This window comes from Triturus cristatus, chromosome 5_2 (genome assembly GCF_964204655.1).
Source record: "Triturus cristatus chromosome 5_2, aTriCri1.1, whole genome shotgun sequence".
In the NCBI taxonomy this organism is placed as follows: Eukaryota; Metazoa; Chordata; class Amphibia; order Caudata; family Salamandridae; genus Triturus; species Triturus cristatus.
In genome coordinates, this window is record NC_140588.1 from 622,775,176 (window position 1) to 622,798,815 (window position 23,640).

General features: G+C 49.1%; 1 protein-coding gene across 6 annotated transcripts in view; it reads right to left on the reverse strand.

Moving 5' to 3' along the window:
- Positions 1-23,640, reverse strand: part of CSTF2 (cleavage stimulation factor subunit 2) — a 446,855-nt gene that overhangs the window by 244,685 nt on the left and 178,530 nt on the right. For all 6 annotated transcript variants that reach the window (XM_085607739.1, XM_085607738.1, XM_085607736.1 and 3 more), the window contains one exon: positions 16,268-16,330. In XM_085607739.1, the coding sequence (XP_085463865.1) occupies positions 16,268-16,330 (63 nt within the window). The remainder of the gene's footprint in view (positions 1-16,267; positions 16,331-23,640) is intronic.

Consider the following 23,640-nt stretch of genomic DNA (forward strand, 5'->3'; position numbering starts at 1 on the left):
TCAACCTTATAGACCAGCTATCCTAGTAGCGTGGATACGAGCAGTCTTAGGCTAAACTCTAGAGGGCGTGTTAAGCCAGCTGTTTACCATCACATATACCCCTTGAACACCGAGTGAAAGGACACCACACAAGTTGTTATGAAAATAAAGGATATTTATTTATAACAGGACTACCCTGGCTCTTTATGAGTCAGGGAGCTAAGCACACTACAAAACTCTTAGGAAAATACTTCTGGTTGCACAATTTACACAAATGCCCGAGGGCACGAAACCATTACACTGCAAGTGGAAGGGGAGAGGTTAGAAAGTCTAAAGTTACTGATTCCGGAGTGATCCGATCAGCGGGACTAAACGAAAAAGGAACTGGACACTTGTAAAGCGAACCTGCGATGGAGCACCGAAATGCTCGAGTTACCTAGCCCAGAGGCTGCGGCTGCGGGAGGTTCGGCAAGATGTCGGAAGTCCTCGTTGTAGTCTCAGGAGCCTGAAAGAAGAGTTGCTGGCAGGCGACCAGTGACGATGTTCAGCGAGATCCAAGCCTGGATCGGGGATGAAGGAAACCTGAAAGCAGAGGGGACTCAGTTCTCAACCGCTAGCCAGCGATCGTGTGGGCACCAGGAGGGTACCGGCTGAAGTCACCTCGACCAGGTGAGTGGATGACGTCGGACTCGGCTGTTCCTCGGACCAGGAGGCGTGGCGGCGACCAGGATGGAGGGCGAGCTGTCCCACGAAGGTGTCTGCTGTCGATGATGCTGGGCCCAGGAATGGGGCAGCGGATCTTGGCAGTGGCAAGCCCACGCGGTGGAGTCAAGATGGCGTCTGGAGTGGACCAGGAGGGTCCGTGGTACTCCTCTGTTGAAGGGGAGCAAGAGCCAGTCTGGAGCAACCAGACTAGTGATGAAACAATCGTGGTGCGTCGTGAAGAGGGCCACAAGCCGGTCGGCAAGTGGTCGGACAACGCGGTGGACAGCAAGGAGCGGAAGGGCCCCCACGCAGATCTCGTGGATGCTGGGGAGGCAGACTTCGGTGCTGGAGCTGCTCAGGGTTAGGGCTTCTCAAACCCTAGGTGCACTCACTCGAGGGTCCCTCGGTGGGCGTGCTAGATAAGCGTCGTGCAGGTTCTGAAGATGGCCGGTCCCGCAGGTCTCGTCACACCTACGACTCTCAGCTGAGCTGATGATGTAGGTAAAAGGTCAGAGATGGCAGGGAACTCTGGTCTCGTCGAGCTGGGCAGTCTTGATCCGTAGGAGAGACTTACAGCAAACCGCAAGCGCTTAGGTGGTGCCTGCTGGTGCAGGGTGGCTACTCCTTAGCTGTCGTACTTTAATCTCTGTTTTCACGTAGGGGACAAGGCCCTACCCCTGTCTATCTTGGTATTAGCGAACCGCAAATGGTAAATGCGGCATGTACGAGTGCTTTACTCGTCGTTCTAGCTCTGAGTGCACCGCGTACACGTTATTCTGCTGTACTACGCGGGTTCCATTTTGGAAGCAGTGGCCATCTTGTCATTGCCCTCACATAGGCTATAATGGAGCAAATACGGGCCTCTCAGTACATGTGCTTTCCCGTGACTTCTCTGTGACCTGGGCAGCTGGCTCTGCTGCCCCGGGTCAAACTGGTCTCACGAGCTCCCCTTCCTCCGTCCACCTGTGATTAGCATCAGGGCTCGACCCATCATAAAACCCTTCTCATCCTACACAAACCCCCGGCTAATCTCTTCCACACCTGCTTGTTCCTGCTTTATGACTTGTTTCCCAAAACAGGAGATGCTCATGTTTATTGGGGGGTCTGCTTACATCTAACGTGGGATCGCAACCTTATTGTGTAAATCATTGTGAGTTGGCCGAACTGGAATGTGGGATGGTCATCATGACTCTGCCTTTTCTTTGTAACATATCCCTGTATATTGCCGTTTCATAAAACTCAGGAATGTATGCTTGCGGCCAGAAAAGGCCTATTTAAAGTGAAGTCCGTTTCTGTGATTTTCAGCAGTCTCCTGAGAACATACACGCTGTTGTACTTCTAGGATACCTGTCATTGGTCTGCAGCCAATAAACGATTCTTTGACTTCACCCAGAAGACTCTGTGTTTCTGTAGGTCCGGAACAGGGTGAAACCCAGAAGTCATAGGGTGTGTGCCCCTGCACCGCTGGGTCTAAAATACCCAGTACTTCAGTTTGGCGCCCAACTCGGGACGATTTCAGCGGTACCAGTCCAAGCCAGAGGTTCGTGAGGAGCTTCGTGTGGAAATTCCAGAGGAAGGCCGCCACTTCATCGACCCCTGCATGTCGACGTGGTCCGAAAGTCTTTTCTGCGAGGTTCTCCGCGTCCCGACGGCTACGAAGGACTGCTGCCCTGATTAATCGACCTGTTTTGGACCCTTGGCGAGTTTGAGAGAGCGAAACAATCGAGAGAGTCTTCTGGTGACGTCATCGATCAGCAATATTCAGTTAAGTATAAGTGGAGCGTCTCCCATTTGTTTTGGTATCCCTCGGGATCGTTTGGTTTGATTTGATAATTGGTGATTTGGTGTTTGCAAACCCCAAAGCCAGAGGACTCGTGTATTCACGAGACTATCGTAATCGATAATCCTTTGACGTTTGGATCTAGACTAGTGAGCGAAGATGCCTGGTTCTAGAATATTTGGTAGATTATTCTGTTTGGGTTGTGGGAAAGATTTCCAACTAGAGGAATCATGTCCGGTTCCTCCGGTTGGAACTCCAACTTATGAGCTCTATGTAAAACATGGCGTGGGCCCCATTGCATATAACGAAGTATGGATCCACTACACTAGGAAAGACGGTGTTTTAAAATGGCCCCAAAATGGTAGTTTCGATACCGATATTTTAGATAATCTGGAAATTAAATTGTTTAAGAAGAAAGCCCGGCCGGCGATGTTTGACTCTTTCCGCTTATGGCGAAAGGAAGCCAAACAGAAGGAAATTAAGCTAGCGAAAAAGAATAAGAGAGAGAAAGGTATGTCAGTAATGCAAGCAGCTGTACAATTTAGAGATAATGAGGAGGAGCAGATGAGCGAGCAATTGCACAGGCAGCGCAAGTTAGGGATTGACAAATGTTACCCGGCTTTACCACACTCTAAGCAGAATGAGTCCGAAGACAAGGAGAAAGATCCCCTAATGTCACACTTGTTGAGTTCGCCACCCCCGTATGCGCAAAATGCTACGGCGCCTCCTCAGCTTGTGAATATGCCACCTCCAGTTAATGTATTGCAGGCTTTGCCGCAACCAACAGCTGCCGCACAGCCAGCTTTTATTAATGTAACGCAACCCTCTCAAGGGCCGCCAGTTGTGCTTCCAACTGCCCCCGCACTTCCTGCAACTTTGCCTAATTCAGCAGCTGCCTCTCCCAACACTTTTCCTTGTACCACTTCAGTACCTATTTCTACGTCCTCTTTTCTTCCCTCTGTTTTCCCCCCTGTTTCTGCCTCAGCTTCTCCTTCAGCGCGACAGCGTTTAGCTAATGTGGTTACTTCATTAATGTCGCCTCTCTTTGAGTTGTCTGGTGCGACTCCTGGTTTGCAGCGTAAGCAATTGCGTAGTCAGTTGCCTACCCCTGATGAGAAGAGCGTAATAGACAGCATGGCGCGTAGATGGATTGTTTTCCCTTCATTGTATAATGTGGAATCAGTTGTTAATGTCTTCCATCAGTGGGATGCCCCGAAGCAGAGATATGTGTTTGAGAAAATGTGCGAAATTCTCTGTGAGGAATTGGAGGATAGTTGTAGAAATCCGAGGCCACAAGAATTGTGTAGAGTGAGGTTTGATTTTGGAGCTGGTATGATTGTGGATCGTGATATAGATAAAGCAGTTGCGGTTGTACTGTCCTTCAGGAATGACGATTGTCAACAGTCATTGTTCGAACAGGATGTCCCTGTGGGGAAAAAGGAAAAAGCGCGACAATACCCCATGAGAGAAGTTCCCCCGGTATGGAAGGAAGCGGTTGCAGCTGCCGGTGGTAACCCCGCTGTGGCAGCGCATTTCCAGCGTGTTTGGGTGCATGTTCCATGGAAACGTTCTGAGGTGTTAGCGCTCAAGCAGTCCTTACCTGATCCCCGTAAAAACCCAGCAGGTTATTATAAAGGGTTGTCACAGACGGCAGGGTCATGCGTTATGAATCTGGCCGATATAGACATGTTGTTTGGTAATGTTGTTCCACAGCCTCTATGGGGATCAATTCGTAATGCGGATCATGATGTAGAACTAGGGGATACATGGGCTAACATTATTGCTGCTGATGCTAGACAAACTGGTGGTGCGAAACCTGAGCCTTTAGTAGCTGAACTCCCTGGTAGAATCATCGCGTATATGAAGACACTAATGCCAGCAATGCGCGTAAACTGGGACAAGTTATCTGCATGCAAGCAGAAAAAGGATGAGACGGTGTCAGACTTCTTTACTAGGTTCGAGGAAACGTTCATTGATCACAGTGGGCAGGATATGAGTACTGATGGTGGCCAACGGTTGTTTGTGGATAAGTTTGTGCAGAATTTACTCCCTGACCTGTGTAAAAAGTTGAAAGACTCGGAGAGTTCTTGGGCTGTTTCCTCTTCAGCACAGATACTGGCTACTGCACAGTATTATGAAAACAGGGATAAAGACGAGAAAGATAGGACAGACAAGAAAACGAAGGAATTAAAGACGAAGGTCCTTTTACAGCAGGCCTATCCACTACGTGGAGGTCAGAATAATTATAGGCAACCCCAAGGTGTCTATCACCAACCACAACAGTTTCAGAACAATCAGCAAATGAACGGGTATTATCAGCCACGTGTCCCTGTAGGTCCCAACCAATGTTCATACTGCAAGGAGGAAGGTCATTTTAAATATAGTTGCCCTAAATTAATGCAGCGGAATGGTAATATGTATGGCGCAAGAGGTAGAGGTGGTCAGCAAGCTCCTAGAGGTAGAGGGCGTGGAAGTGTTCCCCAGAACGCGCGTCCTCTGCCGCCTCAAAATACCATTAATAGCTTTGATCAGCAAGCTAATGCTACTAGTAATACGGCCCAGTATTACACTAATGATTATTATGCAGAGGATGGTGATGCAGAAAATAATGATTACTAGGACAGCCGCAGACAGAGAGAGGGAGTTGTTTCAGTGCCAGTGGATCAGAGCGGACCGTATGTTGAGGTGACTACAGCGAATGTAACGGAGCCTTTTCTGCTAGACACTGGTGCTGCAAAGAGTTCAATCATGCATTCCAAACTCCCTGGCGCACCTTTGTCTGGCAATATAAATGTTTCAGTAGGTTTTTCTGGCGCCCCTGTTAGGAACCCGATTTCTAGTCCCATGTCACTTTGTTGGACCTTGCGAGCTGAAAGCACCTCTGATTCTGACGACAGGTTGTGGTGAGAATTTGCTGGGATTGGATTTGTTGAAAAGATTGCATGCTACATTGTATTGTTCTCCCTCGGGAGTACAACTTACATTAGGCAAGAAAGTGATTTCCCCGATGTATTTGTCCAAAAATACGATGCCACCTGAACTGTCATCCCTTCCAGATGCCCTTTGGGCTACTGGTCCTAATGATGTGGGCCTCTTGGAGATACCGCCATACGTGGTGACTTTAAAGGCTAATGTCAGACTGCCACGTATTCCCCAGTACAAGATCTCTAATGAAGGCCAGAAGGCATTGTTAGACATTGTCCACGACTTCATTAATAAGGGTGTGATTGAAGAAACAAGAGGCAACGTTTGCAATAGCCCGATTTTACCGGTCTTAAAACGAACGGACCCTTCACAGCCTCCTGTTTACAGATTTGTGATTGATCTTAGAGAGGTTAATAAGATTGTCGTGCCACAGTTTCCAGTTGTCCCTGATATAACTGCCTTGTTAACGATGATTCCAGCCTCTGCTGCATGGTTTTCAGTGATCGATTTGAAGAATGCTTTCTTTAGCATCCCAATTGCAGAGGAGAGCAGAGACATTTTTGGGTTTAGTCTGGGAGGCCGAAGCTTCCGCTTCAAACGCGCTCCCCAGGGCTACTGTGAGAGTCCATCCATATACAGTCAAGCTTTGAAAGCGCAGCTTGATGCACTTGTTTTACCTAGTGGCGCTATCCTGATTCAGTACGTGGACGATTTACTAATCGCTGCGGATACTGAACAGATCTGCAAAGAGGCCACATTGTCCCTGTTGCGTCACTTGTCTGCTTTTCATCACAAGGTGTCTTTATCTAAGCTACAATATTGTCGACAAGAGGTGACCTACTTAGGTCATCTCTTATCGAAGGAGGGAAGGAGACTGACCCCAGAGAGAATTCAAGCCATTGCACAGTTGAGTGTGCCAAAGACACAGAGAGAAGTACGTGCTTTCTTGGGCATTACTTCATACTGTAGGCATTGGATCCCTAGCTTTTCCTTGCTGGCGAAACCTTTGTTAGCCTTAACATGCTAAGACACACCGAATCCTATCCCATGGTCTGAAGAGTGCCAGAAAAGTTTTGTGGAATTGCGTAATGCATTGTGTTCGGCTCCTGTGTTGGGTACTCCTGACTATAGTAAGCCTTTTACATTATATGTTCACGAGAAAGATGGATGTGCGTTGTCAGTATTAACACAGCCTTTTGGCGACAGACCGCGCCCATGCGCGTATTTTTCATCCACCTTGGACCCTGTAGCGAGGGCATTGCCAAGCTGTCTGAGAGCGACAGCTGCTGCAGCGATATCTATCCGACAATCTGCTGGTCTGGTAATGGACAACACATTGATCGTTATGGTTCCACATGCTGTAGACACATTATTGAATAGAACCAAGACACAACACTTGACTAGTGCACGCCTATCGGGCTACGAGCTCACACTGTTAGCGAATCATATACACATAAAACGATGCAATACGCTGAATCCAGCTACGTTGTTGCCGATTCCAGCAGACTCAGATGAGATTGAGCAACATGACTGCCTGTTCAGAACGGAAGAAGAGACGAAAGGAAGAGTGGATCTGAAAGATACTCCTCTGACTGAGTGTGATGGTACCTTATGGGTAGATGGTTCATGCTTTAAGCTCCCTAATGGTGACACGACTGCTGCATATGCTATCACGACTTTACAAACGGTTGTGGAAACTGCACGAGTGCCACATAATTCGGCCCAAGCTGCAGAGTTAATCGCCCTCACGAGAGCATGCGTGCTGTCTGAAGGAATGAGAGTGAATATATATACAGATAGCCAGTACGCCTTTGGCGTGGCTCATAATTTTGGGCGACTGTGGAAAGAGCGTGGGTTCCTGACTTCGCATGGAGCTAAAATCCAGAATGGCAAATTGGTGAATGATCTCCTTGAGTCACTGACCCTACCGTTGCAAGTTGCGATCATGAAATGTAGTGCGCACAGGAAAGTCACAGATGATGTTGGTCGTGGGAATGCGTTTGCCGATGAGACCGCGAGAGAAACGGCACAGAATGTGAAGACTAGAATGTATGTTACAGGCCCCGCAAGATGGGTTAATGATGTAGGAATATGTGAGAACACCATAGAGAGTGTGAAGTCGCTTCAGGCTGAAGCCACGGAGGAAGAGTTAAGCAAGTGGAGAGAGAGTATGGGTAAGTTGGATGAGAATGGTTGCTGGATTGACCTGACAGAACATAGGCGATGGTTGTTGCCTGACGCGTATGTGCTTCCAGTAGTTACTATGGCGCATGGAATGGCACATATCAGTACGAAAGGAATTTGTAAGTTGTTGGCTCCAGTATGGCAGAATGTTGGGATTCCCAAGTGTGCAGAGAATGTGGTCAAGAATTGTATGGTGTGTTTGAAGTACAACCCTGGTAGGGGAACCCCAACTCCAGCCGGTCACTTTGCACCCCCATCATGTCCATTCGAAGTTTTGCAGCTGGACTTTATTCACATGGAAAGATGCAACAACCTGAAATATGTACTAGTGGTTGTTTGTGCTTTCTCAAAATGGTTAGAGGCTTATCCTCTAAAAGATAACACTGCCCTGTCCACAGCCAAAGCCCTTGTGAAAGAGTTCTTCCCCAGGTTTGGAATGCCGAGAGTGGTATGGTGTGATAATGGGAGTGAGTTCGTGGGTAAAGTGATGAAGAATGTATGTGAAGGATTAGGTATCCAGCAGAAATTTCATGCTGCAAATCACCCCCAATCAGCTGGATTGGTAGAGCGCTACAATGGAGCCTTAAAGCTCAAGTTGGCCAAAATTCAGGCGAGCACTGGTCTTAAATGGCCTGATGCTCTGCCTCTAGCACTCCTGTCCACCAGAATGACGATACACTCACGAGTGGGACTTAGTCCCTACGAGGTGGTCTTTGGCCGCCCGGCTAATGTATGGGGTGTGCCAAGGCCCACGAAATTTAGTGAACTAGAGCATCCAGTGCTGCTCGATTACCTGTATGATTTGACTGTTAAACTGCGTGTTTTGCACCAACAGGTACATGATACTCTTCCCCAAGCTTCTGAAACTCCTGGACATCATATCAACCCTGGTACGTGGGTGCTAGTCCAGAATTTCCAGCGCAAGAGCAACGACGAGCCCCGCTGGCTTGGCCCTCATCTTGTTCTATTGTCGACAAGATCAGCAGTGCGAGTAAAAGGGAAGAAGCACTGGATTCATGGTACCCATTGCAAGGTAGTCCCCTTGCCTTTGCCATATGACCAGTGGGTCAAGGAGGGTATCGCCGACTCTGAGACAGACACTGTACCTCGTTTCACACCATTCAGTGATGCACGCCTAAGAGACACAGTTTCAGACCAAGAGAGTGACAATATTCTGCAGGAAGCTGTGCCACCGTCGAATCGACTGGACACCACTCAGCCTGAACTTTTGTTTCAAGACCAAACGGCACCTGGCCGTCTCCGTTATAATTTGAGACCTAGGCCCATGGACAAATAAAGATTTCCTTACTATTTCCCTTTTTGACATTTTTGCTCTCCCATCTGAAGGACTTTCTTGATTTTTGTTTTTCGAACCACCATCCGGGTTCTGCCGCAGGGTCGCGGTGTCAAGACTTTGGGGTACAGGCCGAAGACGTTAGGTCGACGGTTCTGGTTGGTCTAGGGCGTTTCCCTGGACTGACAGGCGTACTCCTCAGCAGAAGAAACTCACCCGCCGCGAGCGGCCCGAGTAGAGGATGGAGTTTTTTAAGATGGAGAGACCGATTGAGGAAATGAACTTTAAAGCCAGGATGTGTGGAAATGTAAAAAGTAAATGTTTTGTCTTTTTGTGCCTTTTTACACTGTGTAGTATTATGATGTTCATTGTAGGACTTGTGTTTTTCTCTGTTCAAAAGCCCATTGCACCCACTCAACAGCCTACACCTTTCTCTACCGCCTCCTCTCACTCTTTTCACCCTCTGCCTGAGCACGAACAGACCAGACGATCGGAGTTCGTAAATAACTCGTTTATCCAGCTCTTGCACCAGCACCAGCTAGTAGTGAATACGACCAATTGCTGGGTCTGTGGGTTAATGCCACATACCATTAACAAGGGTATTCCCTACCTGGTGCTGCCGTATAGTTCAAATGGATCGTCATGGGCATTCCAGACCATGTTTCTCTATGCTCTAGAGACGTACTCCCCTCGCCAACCGCGTTCCATCAGACCCATCACCAATAATAAGGCTTTGATGAAAGGAGTTGCCGATATGAGTAGAGATATTGACGCATACTCGTCCATTCCCAAAGAAGAGCTGAGACCTTATGTAGGATGGAACGCGACGGGGTATAGTATTAGTCTAGGTGAAAGACAGCGACAAATCTCATCTCCAATCTGGGTTGTACCCCACATGGGTCGGTTCTGATTACAGGGTAATGGTCAGAACCCTAGGGCTCAACTGGGTAGAAGTGACTGTACTGAAACGTACACTTTCCCGTCACAGTTTTCCCCTGCGTTTCTAGCTGCCAAGGGCACCTATTTCATCTGTAATGACCGAGCATATACATGGTTGCCCCCTGATTTCTCGGGCACATGTTATATTGCGAATCTGCTACCGCCAACATTCACTGCTGCCTCTGATTATCACAAGACGAGAGTTGTGAGAGGTGTGATTAGTAAGGATGACACTGCCGGTCAGGAAGCAGGAGACTTCTTCTTGGGTTTCCTGCCGTTTTGGGGACCTATGGTCAATAGTAGGAACCTGAGACAGCTGACACGTGTGGTTGAATCCACTATAAATGTAACGGCTGGTGCCCTTAGTAATCTGACAGCTGAGCTCCAAGCGGATCGCCTTATGACTTTACAGAACCGTATGGTTCTAGACGTTATTCTTGCAGACCGCGGTGGGGTATGCAAGGTTATCCAATCCAGTTGCTGCATTTTCATACCAGATAACGCTCCAACGGTGTATCAAGCCATCTCCAAACTCCATAAAATATCTGAAGCCATACACGTGGATAAGGGAGATTGGTCACTGGTGGGATGGTTCTGGGAACTGATATCTGCCTGGGGTTGGAAAGTTCTAATGGTCATTGGAATGATCTTAGCCATTCTTTTCCTGTTCTGTCTGTGTATACAGTGTGCTCCTGCGATATGTGGCCTCTGTGCTACCTTATGTGTAAGGAAACCTGTATCGAGGGACGAGCTAAGTAATAGGATGATGCAACAGCAACATCTCCATGACTTTGCGGATATTGACCTAGACTCGGATTGAGATGAGTATAGTGATTGCCTATGTAAGGGCAAAAGGAGGGTCTGTCGTACTGTAATCTCTGTTTTCACGTAGGGGACAAGGCCCTACCCCTGTCTATCTTGGTATTAGCGAACCGCAAATGGTAAATGCGGCATGTACGAGTGCTTTACTCGTCGTTCTAGCTCTGAGTGCACCGCGTACACGTTATTCTGCTGTACTACGCGGGTTCCATTTTGGAAGCAGTGGCCATCTTGTCATTGCCCTCACATAGGCTATAATGGAGCAAATACGGGCCTCTCAGTACATGTGCTTTCCCGTGACTTCTCTGTGACCTGGGCAGCTGGCTCTGCTGCCCCGGGTCAAACTGGTCTCACGAGCTCCCCTTCCTCCGTCCACCTGTGATTAGCATCAGGGCTCGACCCATCATAAAACCCTTCTCATCCTACACAAACCCCCGGCTAATCTCTTCCACACCTGCTTGTTCCTGCTTTATGACTTGTTTCCCAAAACAGGAGATGCTCATGTTTATTGGGAGGTCTGCTTACATCTAACGTGGGATCGCAACCTTATTGTGTAAATCATTGTGAGTTGGCCGAACTGGAATGTGGGATGGTCATCATGACTCTGCCTTTTCTTTGTAACATATCCCTGTATATTGCAGTTTCATAAAACTCAGGAATGTATGCTTGCGGCCAGAAAAGGCCTATTTAAAGTGAAGTCCGTTTCTGTGATTTTCAGCAGTCTCCTGAGAACATACACGCTGTTGTACTTCTAGGATACCTGTCATTGGTCTGCAGCCAATAAACGATTCTTTGACTTCACCCAGAAGACTCTGTGTTTCTGTAGGTCCGGAACAGGGTGAAACCCAGAAGTCATAGGGTGTGTGCCCCTGCACCGCTGGGTCTAAAATACCCAGTACTTCATAGCCACAAGGGAGAGTCTTCAGAAAATAGTCAAGAGTTCCTTTCGTGGAAAGTAGTTCAAGATTCAGAATTATCCAATTTGAGAAGGGGACTCGCTCCTACCTTTATTCTAAGAAAAGGGGCTGGCCCGTGACCAGGTCCTACCTATGGGTGGAGCCAGGAGGGGGGTGGTGACACCCCTATCCTTTGTCCGGCTTCGCCCCGGCTCAGGGGCAGGGTTGCCCTCGAAACTGGTTTGAGCCGGGCTATGCACAGTGAGCACCGGGGTGCCACTTGCAATCACCTTCCTTTCAGCCCTGCCTACCTGGGATACACAAACCCTGTCTGGGATGGTGCTAACACCGCCCTCGACAGGAAACCCTTTGTCCAAGCTCCCCTCGCTGGAAGGTCTCCCAGCAGCAGGAGGTCAGACTTGTGTCTGGTGGCAGCATCCATTTTGTGATGCTGAGGCTTGAGTCAACTTTTAACCGGGGTTCAAGGTTACTTCCATGTCGTGCCCCTCTAAAAGGGGGGAATGCTAACCCCGTCGCCAGGACTGGCGAGGGGTTCGTATTCCAATTCGTATGACACCTTACTCGACATGTGTAGGTGATGCGATGCCAAAGTTAGCAAATAACCGCAAGGATTATAATGCATTTTAAAGTAGTTGGCCCGCGTCACCATGGAACGGCTATTAGGACTTGGTTCCGCAAGCCGTCGACGGGCTCAGCTCGCGCCAGAGCACCGTCCCACATGATTCCCTGCACTCTGCCTTCAGGATTGATAAGGCCTGCCATAGGAGTGACTGATAGGAATCCATGTGTCCATTTTAGGGTTAGGTGCAGGAATACTACACCTACAGCAACGGGTGATTACACCACTTTGCCCCAGCTGTCGTGCAGCCAGTTGTGTCAGATTTGGGCGGCCATCCAGGGGTGGCATAATACATGCTACAGCCCCTGGTAGGCCCTGGGTACACCGATGCCCTGGATACCTGTGGTATGCTGAGACAGGGACTGACAAGGCGGCCCAGTTCCAATTAGTGGATGCACCTAATGTACATGTTTGTTAATTTCGAGAGAGAACAGCTAGGCTGTGGGTCTGATTGGCAGGCCCACAGCCAGGGAAAGTCGTAAACCAATGAAGCAAAAGCAAAAAATCTGGGTGATCATAGGATTGCAGACCCTACTCTCCTACAGTGAGAAAATAGACAGAGGAGCACAACGCTGCCTTGGGTTGGAGGGGGCATAACAGCTGTGTCTGAGACATGCCATAAAATTGCAATAATTATATCGGGGGTGGAGTCTGTGCATCATGGGTACATAGGCCCTGCGCCAGAGACTCAAAGTACCTACATCTGACAAGCACTTGGTTGGGCAATCAGTTATAACACATTTGGGTGTCTGTTGAATGCAGAGTTTGTTGCACTAACACAATTATCACCCTGAGAAGCCTGTGACTGCTTCTCATGGGTAGCACTAAACGTTGGCCCGGTTTGTAGCACCTTACTAGCACAGACATTGTGCAAACTAACCCAGGCCTCTTTATTTTATTTATCAATCTGTTTATTAAGTTTGCAGGCAAAAGCACACATTACATCATAATAAATCAGTGAGCATCGTGATATATAACTATGAGCTGAGTTTCTGTGCATAGCATATACATTCTAGCCACATGACATTATCAGGAAAGGGATTGACAGTGTCCTCTTGTACAACCAGCTAGGCTCTGAAGCACGTTATCACCTCGCATGATGCCAGGGCCGCAGATCTAGTGGAGAGCATCCGCCCACCCTCTCCTGGATCAGGTATGTGCTAATCCCGGTGCATCCCCAAACAGGTATACAAACAGTGCTAAACTCCCCGTTCAGTAACTGGGTGGCCGTTTTCTCGACAGCCTAGCAACTAAGACAACTACCAACAGCAGATCGCAAGTTCTAGTCTAGACGGCCCCTCCCTTCTGATCCCCCGCCAGGTTCCGACTTCTCCAGTCCCCCCCACCAGGACCGGTTCAAGCACTAAGATTCAATCCTAGGCATGCACTGTCTTCACTTTAATGCCTGTCAGTCACACCAGCGCGGCAGCTCAACCAGACGAACAGCGCCTCGTCGTCCAACGCAGCCTCTACAGCGCAGACCCGCTACCTCCCGGGGCCACCTCCTCAGAGTGCAGTAGCGCCCGCAGCATCTCCCCCCATTGGGGTGCGACGGGCGTCATTCTAAGACCCAGCGTCTCTTCCCGCCGAAGCGCCACCTCCTCCGCCTTCGCCCACACCAGTAAAGAGCTACGCCATGCTCGCACATGTGGCGCAGCGTCTGCCTTCCAGCGTTTGGTGATAAGTCGCTTTGCCACTATAATCCCCAAATCAAGAAAACGAGAGGCTACCTTAGCCGGGGGTGGCCGGTGAAAGAGATGTAATAAATAGGTGGGCCACTCGGGTGGAATTTCCCGGCTTGTACACCAACGGAGCTCCTCATGTACCGCCTGCTAACCCAGGCCTCTTTAGCTGAGGCCCAGTAACCCCTGCTTGCTCCAGACACGTTAACTAAAGTTTAATATTTACACCAAAAAAATTATATTTGTTGCTTCTAGACATGACACATTGCATCTAAGTCACTCAAAAGCAGCCTGAGTGACATAAAGAAGGAATGCAATCCCCTTGCATTCCACGGAAAGTTAAAAAGTGTGAGAACAGCGTGCCACAGTCAGCAAGTGCAACCTGGATGGTGACATTACTCCCCCCGACAGGAAACAGCGCGGTCTAGTCCTGCTACGAGACCGTAGGAGAAGGTGTGGCATCAGCCCCTGGGTACGGGCCGAAGACTCACGAAACAGAACCATCGGGACGAGAGGAAGAAAAGGGCGGAACGAGGAGAGAAGCGGCCTGCTTGCAGGGAGACGGACGAACCAGTGAGCTTCCCTGGAGCCGGCGCGGAGAGCTAGACCGGCCGGAAGGGGCTGACAACGTCGTACCGGAGAGTGGAGAAGGAGGAGGCGGCAAAGTGATCTCCCTTTGTATGGTGACAGAGCCCGGTGGCCAACGGCATAGAGAGGACGCCCCCGGGTCCCCACGCCACGGCCCAGGAGACAGGTCATGGCCCAAGGCAAGTACACTCAAGAAACAACCCTGTTTCTTTTTCATTCTTTCCCAACCCATACCTCGTGGCCTGAGTGACAATTTTCACCCTGAGAAGCCTGTGACTGCTTCTCATGGGTAGCACTAAACGTTGGCCCGGTTTGTAGCACCTTACTAGCACAGACATTGTGCAAACTAACCCAGGCCTCTTTAGCTGAGGCCCAGTAACCCCTGCTTGCTCCAGACACGTTAACTAAAGTTTAATATTTAAACCAAAAAAATGATATTTGTTGCTTCTAGACATGACACATTGCATCTAAGTCACTCAAAAGCAGCCTGGGTGACATAAAGAAGGAATGCAATCACCTTGCATTCCACGGAAAGTTAAAAAGTGTGAGAACAGCGTGCCACGGTCAGCAAGTGCAACCTGGATGGTGACATTACTCCCCCCGACAGGAAACAGCGCGGTCTAGTCCTGCTACGAGACCGTAGGAGGTGGTGTGGCACCAGCCCCTGGGTACGGGCTGAAGACTCAGTCACGAAACAGAACCATCGGGACGAGAGGTAGAAAAGGGCGGAACGAGGAGAGAAGCGGCCTGCTTGCAGGGAGAGGACGAACCAGTGAGCTTCCCTGGAGCCGGCGCGGAGAGCTAGACCGGCCGGAAGGGGCTGACAACGTCGTACCGGAGAGTGGAGAAGGAGGAGGAGGAGGCGGCAAAGTGAGCTCCCTCTGTATGGTGACAGAGCCCGGTGGCCAACGGCATAGAGAGGACGCCCCGGGTCCCCACGCCACGGCCCAGGAGACAGGTCATGGCCCAAGGCAAGTACACTCAAGAAACAACCCTGTTTCTTTTTCATTCTTTCCCAACCCATACCTCGTGGCCTGAGTGACATGTCGCCTCCAGAACTCCCAAGGTGGTGAATTAACGACCCAGAGAAACACATCAACGAATAAACAGAATATTCATCTGGGATACTAGCTGAGCGCCCCAAAAAGCACGGTTCCCTGGCTAGTTTTTACTTTACCCTCTGTTAAATCCAGAAAACATACTAAAAACACAAAGGAAAAATATACAATCACGTCTGCATCACCCCGTGTCTTCCTCCCCACGTAATTTCTACAAGAAGCAACAATAATGTTTCCGGTATATCAGTTTTAAATCACACGACAAAACAAATTGGGAGGATAGGACCCCTGGAGTCCATGTTAGTTGTAGATCAACATACTATACTCATTCTCTCTGTTGCTGTATTTTGCAGTTTCTGCATTGCTTTCTCAATTTGCCACTACTGTGAATATGTTTAAAACAAACACAAGTGTTATTTTTTCATTTTTCTATCTAAGAATCCAGACTTCTAAGTTACATCAATATACTTTCTAAGATGCTCCATTTTACATCAGCAATTGTATCTGATTCCTGGGGGATTTTATTCTAATGCACACAACATTTTGAGAATAAGATGAACGCTACACAATTACTTAACCGTGTAATCAAAAGAAAAACTACAAGGAGATAATGAAAACATACATTGATGTTGTGTGGATCTTATTCTTCTATGGCCATGAGTAATATTAGGATGAGAGCACTGTGTTTGACTTGCTCTTAATATTTCCAGAAATGTAATCACTTTTCATGGTCATTTTACTATTCTACTGCCTGGAAAATGGAATGGATGTTTTTTACCTGGTCCTCTGTCCATAGGCATTGGCCCACCTGCTGGCATGCCAATCGGTGGCTGATGACTCCCTGTGAAATTAAAACGAAGAAATTAAAATGTGCATGGCACAGCTCGGACCATGCATGCTTAGTGAATGTCTGGGGGTGGGGATTTCTTAAGGATAAACCACCCAAACTATTCCACCCGTCCTCATTTCACCCATCCAGTAGAATGGTGGAGGGTGGCATAAAGACACGAGTACACCTAGTACAAATTATAGTCACTCTCACAATTAGACATATACATCCATATATATACAGCATTTAAACTGAAACAAATGAGCCTGAATACATTGCGTCACAACGCAAGTTGCAAACAATTATAAAGTATAAAGTGGGTTACTTAGCTGGCTCCTTGCCACGCCATGTTGGACTTTAATGTACAAAGCAATGGCAGAATAAGATAGTCAGCACAATTGAGACAAACAAGATACTTCCCTTCAGTAGCACTCTTTCTGGTAGAAACTTTACACAACTGCAAACTCTTCACCTTTTTAATATTTCCCAGGCATCAGACTGGATCTGGAAACGTGTGAGCAGTAAGTACCTCTGCGCTGTTCTTCTCTGTAAATGACATGCACTGCCTATATAGGCGCCACTCCCACGCGCTGTCAGTTGCTTTCGAGGCTGTCCACACCACCAGATGCAGAGCCCCAACAGCAAATTGGCTTTGACCACTGTGCAGATTCCTAGACTTGTGATTTTCTTCTTAATGGATAGGGTCAAATTTACAAAGCAGGGAGGATCGATGAGGAATCTGCATTTAGAATCTTGGCCACAAAGAACACTACCAAAGGTAAGTAACGTAATCTTCTGATAGAGACTTCCAACCGCAGATTTCTCACCTTTTGAACAGATACCAAAGTGGTACCTATTTACAGGCGGGTCTGCGAACAGACTCAAACCAAACAGTCCAGTAGCACAGAGCTGGCAAAATGCCTCTCTCGGGCAAAACCTTGCTATCCGGACAGTAGTGCTTTGTGAACGTATGGCGAAGCGCCGATGTAGTTGCCTGGCAGATGTCCAGGAACTCATGGGCATCTGGCAGTACACATCAATATGTGAGGTCCAAGTTAAGGCATGACAAAGAGAGAGGGTGTTAACATGCTGTAGGCCTTTCAAAAACGCATCACAACAAGTGATATAAAAAATGAGCTGAACAGACTATGGCAGCCAGGGACCTCAATGCTGCACTGCCAGATATAGTGACTGTATGTAGGGAATGGAACAATTGCCCACGTCTTATGACCAGATACCATTAGTCGCACATTAGAAACATTTATACATAAATTAGAGGCAACAATGAAACAAATCTTTATGGCAATGTGGTAGTAGACACCAATGTAAATAAAACAAAAATTATAAATCCTCTCAGTGTGTTCTTTTTTATTTATTCTTCATTCCACATATAGGCAAAGAAATGCGCAGCCAACGCATTTCGCCAACAAATGGATTCTTCAGGGCATCCAGGAGTATCCAGGCAAGGGTCATCTATTTTAACACACCATAGCAATGCTCAATCATTCCGATACGTGTACATACTCTGGTGAAAGAAAAATACAGGTGATCAATTGAACCACTTTCTTGTCGTCGCTCTGTGTGGATTTTTCATTAAACCTCAGACTGGCATCAGTGTGGGTTCAATGTGCTGAGAAGGTTGATACCAAACTTTACAGTTTTCAGTAAAGCCATTATGGTACTGTGGAGTTCGTAATGACAAACTCCCAGCACCATATACTCTTAATGGCATTACTGCACTTACAATGTTTAAGAATTGGCTTAGACACTGTAGGGGTACAGGGCTCATGCACCTCTACCCTCACCTCTGGTAAAGTGCACCCAGCTAGAGGGGTGGCAGATCTATGCCAGGGCAGTGGATTGTAGGCATGGCACAAAGGAATGTGTTAAACGGAAAGGGTATACAGTTCCTCTGTTCGTAAAGGAGAGAGTGAAGGATACTCTCTTTGGAATTAGACTAAGTGGGGGGTAGTGTTCAATAAGCCTAAAGGGTATAGGACTGTGTGGGGTGGGGGAACCCACATTGGTGGAACTAAAACCCTCACACACCCAGCAAGCTAGGTGTCATGCTTCATCATCTGGGTTTTGCTCCTCGTCGGGTCGGCGCTGCAATTCCCGACGGGCACCCAGGGATGGGGCTCTTTGGCGGAGATCTTTTGTTCCTTGCCGAGGGTGAGTGCAGGTGAGGGCCAGGGAGGTGTAGACGTTAGTGAGTGTGGCTAAAAAGGGTCGGTTAGTCTGAATAGTAGATTTTATTTGGTCAGTAAACCGCCCTGTTAAAATGAAAAGAGAGGCGGTAGTCTTGACTAGATGGGATTAGAAAGTGCCACTCCAGTCGGTTTCGGCGGAGCGGGGTAGGTCTTGACACCACCCTTGGGCGACTAAACTTAGGCAAGTTCGCATCCCCAAGAGGCTCGCCAAGTACCGACTGGAGTGGCACTTTCTAATACGTTAGGCCGGTCCAGAATGTAAGAGTCTAGTTATTCCGACACTTACTTAGGGTAGTTTTTACATCACTGTAAATAATTAGTATCACACCCTCACATTTTTTGTAGATAGTTGTAATCACTGGTCCTGATGAATTGCCGCTGGATCCTCCTGACCTTGTAGGCATGAAACATGTCGACCACCAGAGCAGAGTAGAGTAGTCCCTGACCCATCTAGTCAAGACTACCGCCTCTCTTTTCATTTTAACAGGGCGGTTTACTGACCAAATAAAATCTACTATTCAGACTAACCGACCCTTTTTAGCCACACTCACTAACGTCTACACCTCCCTGGCCCTCACCTGCACTCACCCTCGGCAAGGAACAAAAGATCTCCGCCAAAGAGCCCCATCCCTGGGTGCCCGTCGGGAATTGCAGCGCCGACCCGACGAGGAGCAAAACCCAGATGATGAAGCATGACACCTAGCTTGCTGGGTGTGTGAGGGTTTTAGTTCCACCAATGTGGGTTCCCCCACCCCACACAGTCCTATACCCTTTAGGCTTATTGAACACTACCCCCCACTTAGTCTAATTCCAAAGAGAGTATCCTTCACTCTCTCCTTTACGAACAGAGGAACTGTATACCCTTTCCGTTTAACCAATTCAGGGCCTGTATACTGGACCTCATTAAATATAGCCCATCTGTCTTCAACGCTTTTATTCTTCCTTCATTTGATTGCGACAAAGGAATGTGTGCCATGTCGACTCTTCACTTTGTTCTGCACCAAGACACGCAGCCTGCAAAGGCAGTGTGTGAGTGTAAAGGTACAGGGCCAGTAAGGGTGGCACAATAAGTGCTGGAGCCCTTAGATGCCTTCCCTGGTCACAGTGCCCTGGGTACCTGTGGTACCATTTACCAGGGATTGACCTGTGGCCAGAGAGTGCCAATTGGGTTTGGTCTTCAATGCAGTTATAGGGAAAGAACATAGGCCATGGGTACCTGACTGGCAGGAGCCCAGGGCACACTCAGTCAAAGTACATCAGCAGTTCAGCAAAAAGTGTGGGCAACCATGCAGAAATAGGGCACTTTCTCACAAGGCACCCTCAAGAAGAAACTCTAGACCAATTTAGAAAAATAACATTTTTATATAATTTTAGATGCCAAGAACTTCGGGTAAGTACTTTGCACATTATCACATTTTACAGCACAAACAGTTGAAAATTACAGCTGTCACATTGGAGGAATGAGCCTCGAATGTGGTAATGTTATCCTATGGAAGAAACATTCACTGCATAGGCTCATTTGCAAACGACTTACAGGACTGTTCTTCTGGACTTAAGGTGAGTAGGGGCAAGGTCCTAGAAAGCACCAAGAGTTGAGTTTACGTGCCCTAGAATGTCTGAGTGCATAGGTGCTTTCAGCTGTGGTAACCTCGGAATCTACACGCTGTAGTCAATGGGAAAAGTACAAGTAGGAAAGAGGCTGCAAGGAGAGACTAGGGGCCAGACTGCAAGAACCGAAAGGGGTGCTCTAATCCTGGGGGTCTCAGGGCCACAGAGAGAGGTAGCCGGTTTCAATGGATTCGGGCTGAGAGACTCGATGCATAGGTGTTGAGGCTCTCACGGTTCTCGGGGTTCTCAGAGTAGGGAGAAGAAGCACATCAGGTCAACTTCTAGCGTGGAGCTGGACTCTAGGGACGTTCCTCAACGCGTAGGTTGGTTTTAGTGGGGGTGGTGTTCGGACTGAACCCAAAAAGCCTTGGTGCTTGCAACAGGCTCCGTTACCTCAGGTATTGGTGTAGAGTGGCTACTGGGGTTCCTGGCGTCTCCAAACTTGGTGGGGTGTGTAGGAAACTAGGCTTTTGTTGTAGTTATCCCCCAACTTTCTGACCCCTTTTTAGCTACTAGATGCCGACTTTCGACTTTGACATTGCACGGAGGCCTGCTAACCATACCTCCGTGCCAGTGCTCCTTCATCAAAACAAGGTGCTGTCTAAATGTGCTACACTTGGCTAAGGACTTTAGCACCTCTATAAGTGGCTAGTAAATGGTAGCCCAGGTACCTAGGGCATAAGTGCTAAAGAGGGTCCCAAGGGGCTGCAGCATATATTATGCCACCCTAAGTGACCCACACACAAATTCCACACAGGCTGCCATTGCAGGCTGCGTGATATGGTGCAAACCATGATTGTAAACATGTCATGGCGCACACTTGTGCGTCATGCAAAAGTCACTGCATCCAATAAATGTAAGTCACCCCTGCAGCAGTCCTTTGAGCTCTGAAGCAAGGATCATTATATTTTATGTGAGGACATATCTGCATGAGCAGATCTTACCCGGTGATGTCCAGTTCTATTACTGGATATTGCAAGTTACCAGGGAAGCCATCTAAAGGTATGTACCGGGCACTGGTCAAAAAGATTTCCAGCTACATAATGACTTCACTGGAACATATGGTGTTTGGTATCAACACCTCGTATTAATAAACCCACACTGATTCCAGTGATAGATTTATTAATATATGCACCCAGAGGGTACCTTAGAGGTATCGCCTGAAACCTACCAGCCCCTCTAGTGTGCTGGCTGACTGGTTCAGTGCAGCTCAGCCTGCCACCCCAGACTAGTATCTGACCCCAACTGTGGTGAGTGTTCTCACACTCTGGAGGTCAGGAAAAATGCCTGCTCTGGAGGGAGATGTTTAACACCTGCTCCAGGAAGGCTGGTTGTGAGAAAGTGCCATCTTTCTTGCATGGTATGCCCCCACTTTTTGCTGAATTGCTGAATGTACTTTGACTGAGTGTGCCCTGGACTCCTGACAATCAGGTGCCCAGGGCCTATGTTCCTTCCCTAAAACAAACCAAACCCAAATTGGCAAACCCTGGCCACATGTCAGTCCCTAGTAAATGGTACCCTAAGGACCCAGGGCTTTGTGACCAAGGGAGACCTCTAAGAGCTGCAGCACACCTTGTGCCACCCTTAGAGGCCCTGTACCCTTACACACACACACACACACTGCCTTTGCAGGCTGAGTGTTTGGGTGCAAAAACAAAACAAAGTCGACATGGCACACATCCCTGTGTGCCATGCCCATCACCTACACTGCCATGGCATACATCAGTCACCCCGCTAGCTGGGTGCCTTATGCCAATGGTGTGGGCACAGGAGCAGGAGCCCTGTGCCCCTACAGTGCCAAAGTCAATTCCTGAGCCCTGTAAGTGCAGTGCTGCCATTTAAGAGTACATGGTGCTGAGAGCTCGTCAAACACGAGCTCCACAGCACCATAATGGCAACACTAAAGACTGGGAAGTTTATCAACCTTCTCAGCACATTAAACCCACACTCATGCCAGTGTGAGATTTAATGTACCCAGCACCCCAGAGGGTATCTTAGAGGTGCCCCCTCAATCAATCAATCAATGACACTTATAAAGCGCGCTACATACCCGTAGGGTCTCAAGGCGCTGGGGGGGTGGGGGGGGGGGGGGGGTGCCGCTACTGCTCGAATAGCCAGGTCTTCAGCTTCTTCCTGAAGGAGAGGTGGTCTTGGGTCAGGCGCAGGTCGGTCGGTCGGGAGTTCCAGTTCTTGGCGGCCAGGTAGGAGAAGGACCTTCCTCCTGTAGTCGCTCTTCGGATGCGGGGGACGGCGGCGAGGGCGTGGTTGGCTGAACGGAGGTGGCGCGTGGGAGCGTAGAAGTTGACTCGGCTGTTGAGGTAGCTCGGGCCTTGGTCGTGTAGGGCTTTGTGTGCGTGGGTGAGGAGGCGGAAGGTGATTCTCTTGTTGACGGGGAGCCAGTGAAGGTCTCTCAGATGTCCGGAGATGTGGCTGGATCGTGGGATGTCGAGGATGAGTCTGGCTGAGGCGTTCTGGATCCGCTGGAGTCTCTTCTGGAGCTTGGCGGTGGTACCGGCGTAGAGGGCGTTACCGTAGTCCAGTCGGCTGGTGACGAGGGCCTGGGTGACGGTCCTCCTGGTCTCGGTGGGGATCCACCAGAAGATTTTCCGAAGTATGCGTAGGATGTTGAAGCACGCCGAGGAGACGTTGTTGACCTGCCTGGTCATGGAGAGGGAGGAGTCCAGGATGAAGCCCAGGTTGCGTGCATGGTCTGTCGGTTTGGGTGCGGTGCCCAGGGCGGGAGGCCACCAGGAGTCGTCCCAGGCGGAGGGTGAAGAGCCCAGGATGAGAACCTCCGTCTTGTCCGAGTTCAGTTTCAGGCGGCTGGTCGTCATCTACTCGGCTACCTCTTTCATCCCTTCGTGCAGGTTGGCTCTGGCGGCGGCGGGGTCGTTGGTCAGGGAGAGGATCAGCTGGGTGTCGTCGGCGTAGGAGATTATGCTGAGGTTGTGTTTGCGTACGATGGCCGCGAGGGGGCTCATGTAGACGTTGAAGAGGGTGGGGCTCAGAGATGATCCTTGTGGGACGCCGCAGATGACTTCGGAGGCCTCTGACTTGTACGGTGGTAGGCGGACTCTCTGTGTTCTTCCGTCGAGGAAGGAGATGATCCATTCCAGCGCCTTGTCCTTGATTCCGATGTTGCTGAGGCGCCGTACTAGGGTGCGGTGGCAGACCGTGTCGAATGCCGCGGAGAGGTCTAGGAGGATGAGGGCCGCTGTTTCTCCATTGTCCATCAGGGCTCGGATGTCATCGGTGGCGGCGATGAGGGCGGTCTCGGTGCTGTGATTGGCTCGGAAGCCGGACTGTGAGGGGTCGAGGGATCCGTTCGTCTCGAGGAAGGCGGCCATCTGCTTGTTGACGGTCTTCTCGATGACTTTGGCTGGAAACGGGAGAAGCGAGATGGGGCGGTAATTCTTGAGGTCGGTGGGGTCCGCTGTTGGTTTCTTGAGTAGAGCGCTGAGTTCGGCGTGTTTCCAGCTCTCGGGGAAGATGGCGGTGTCGAAG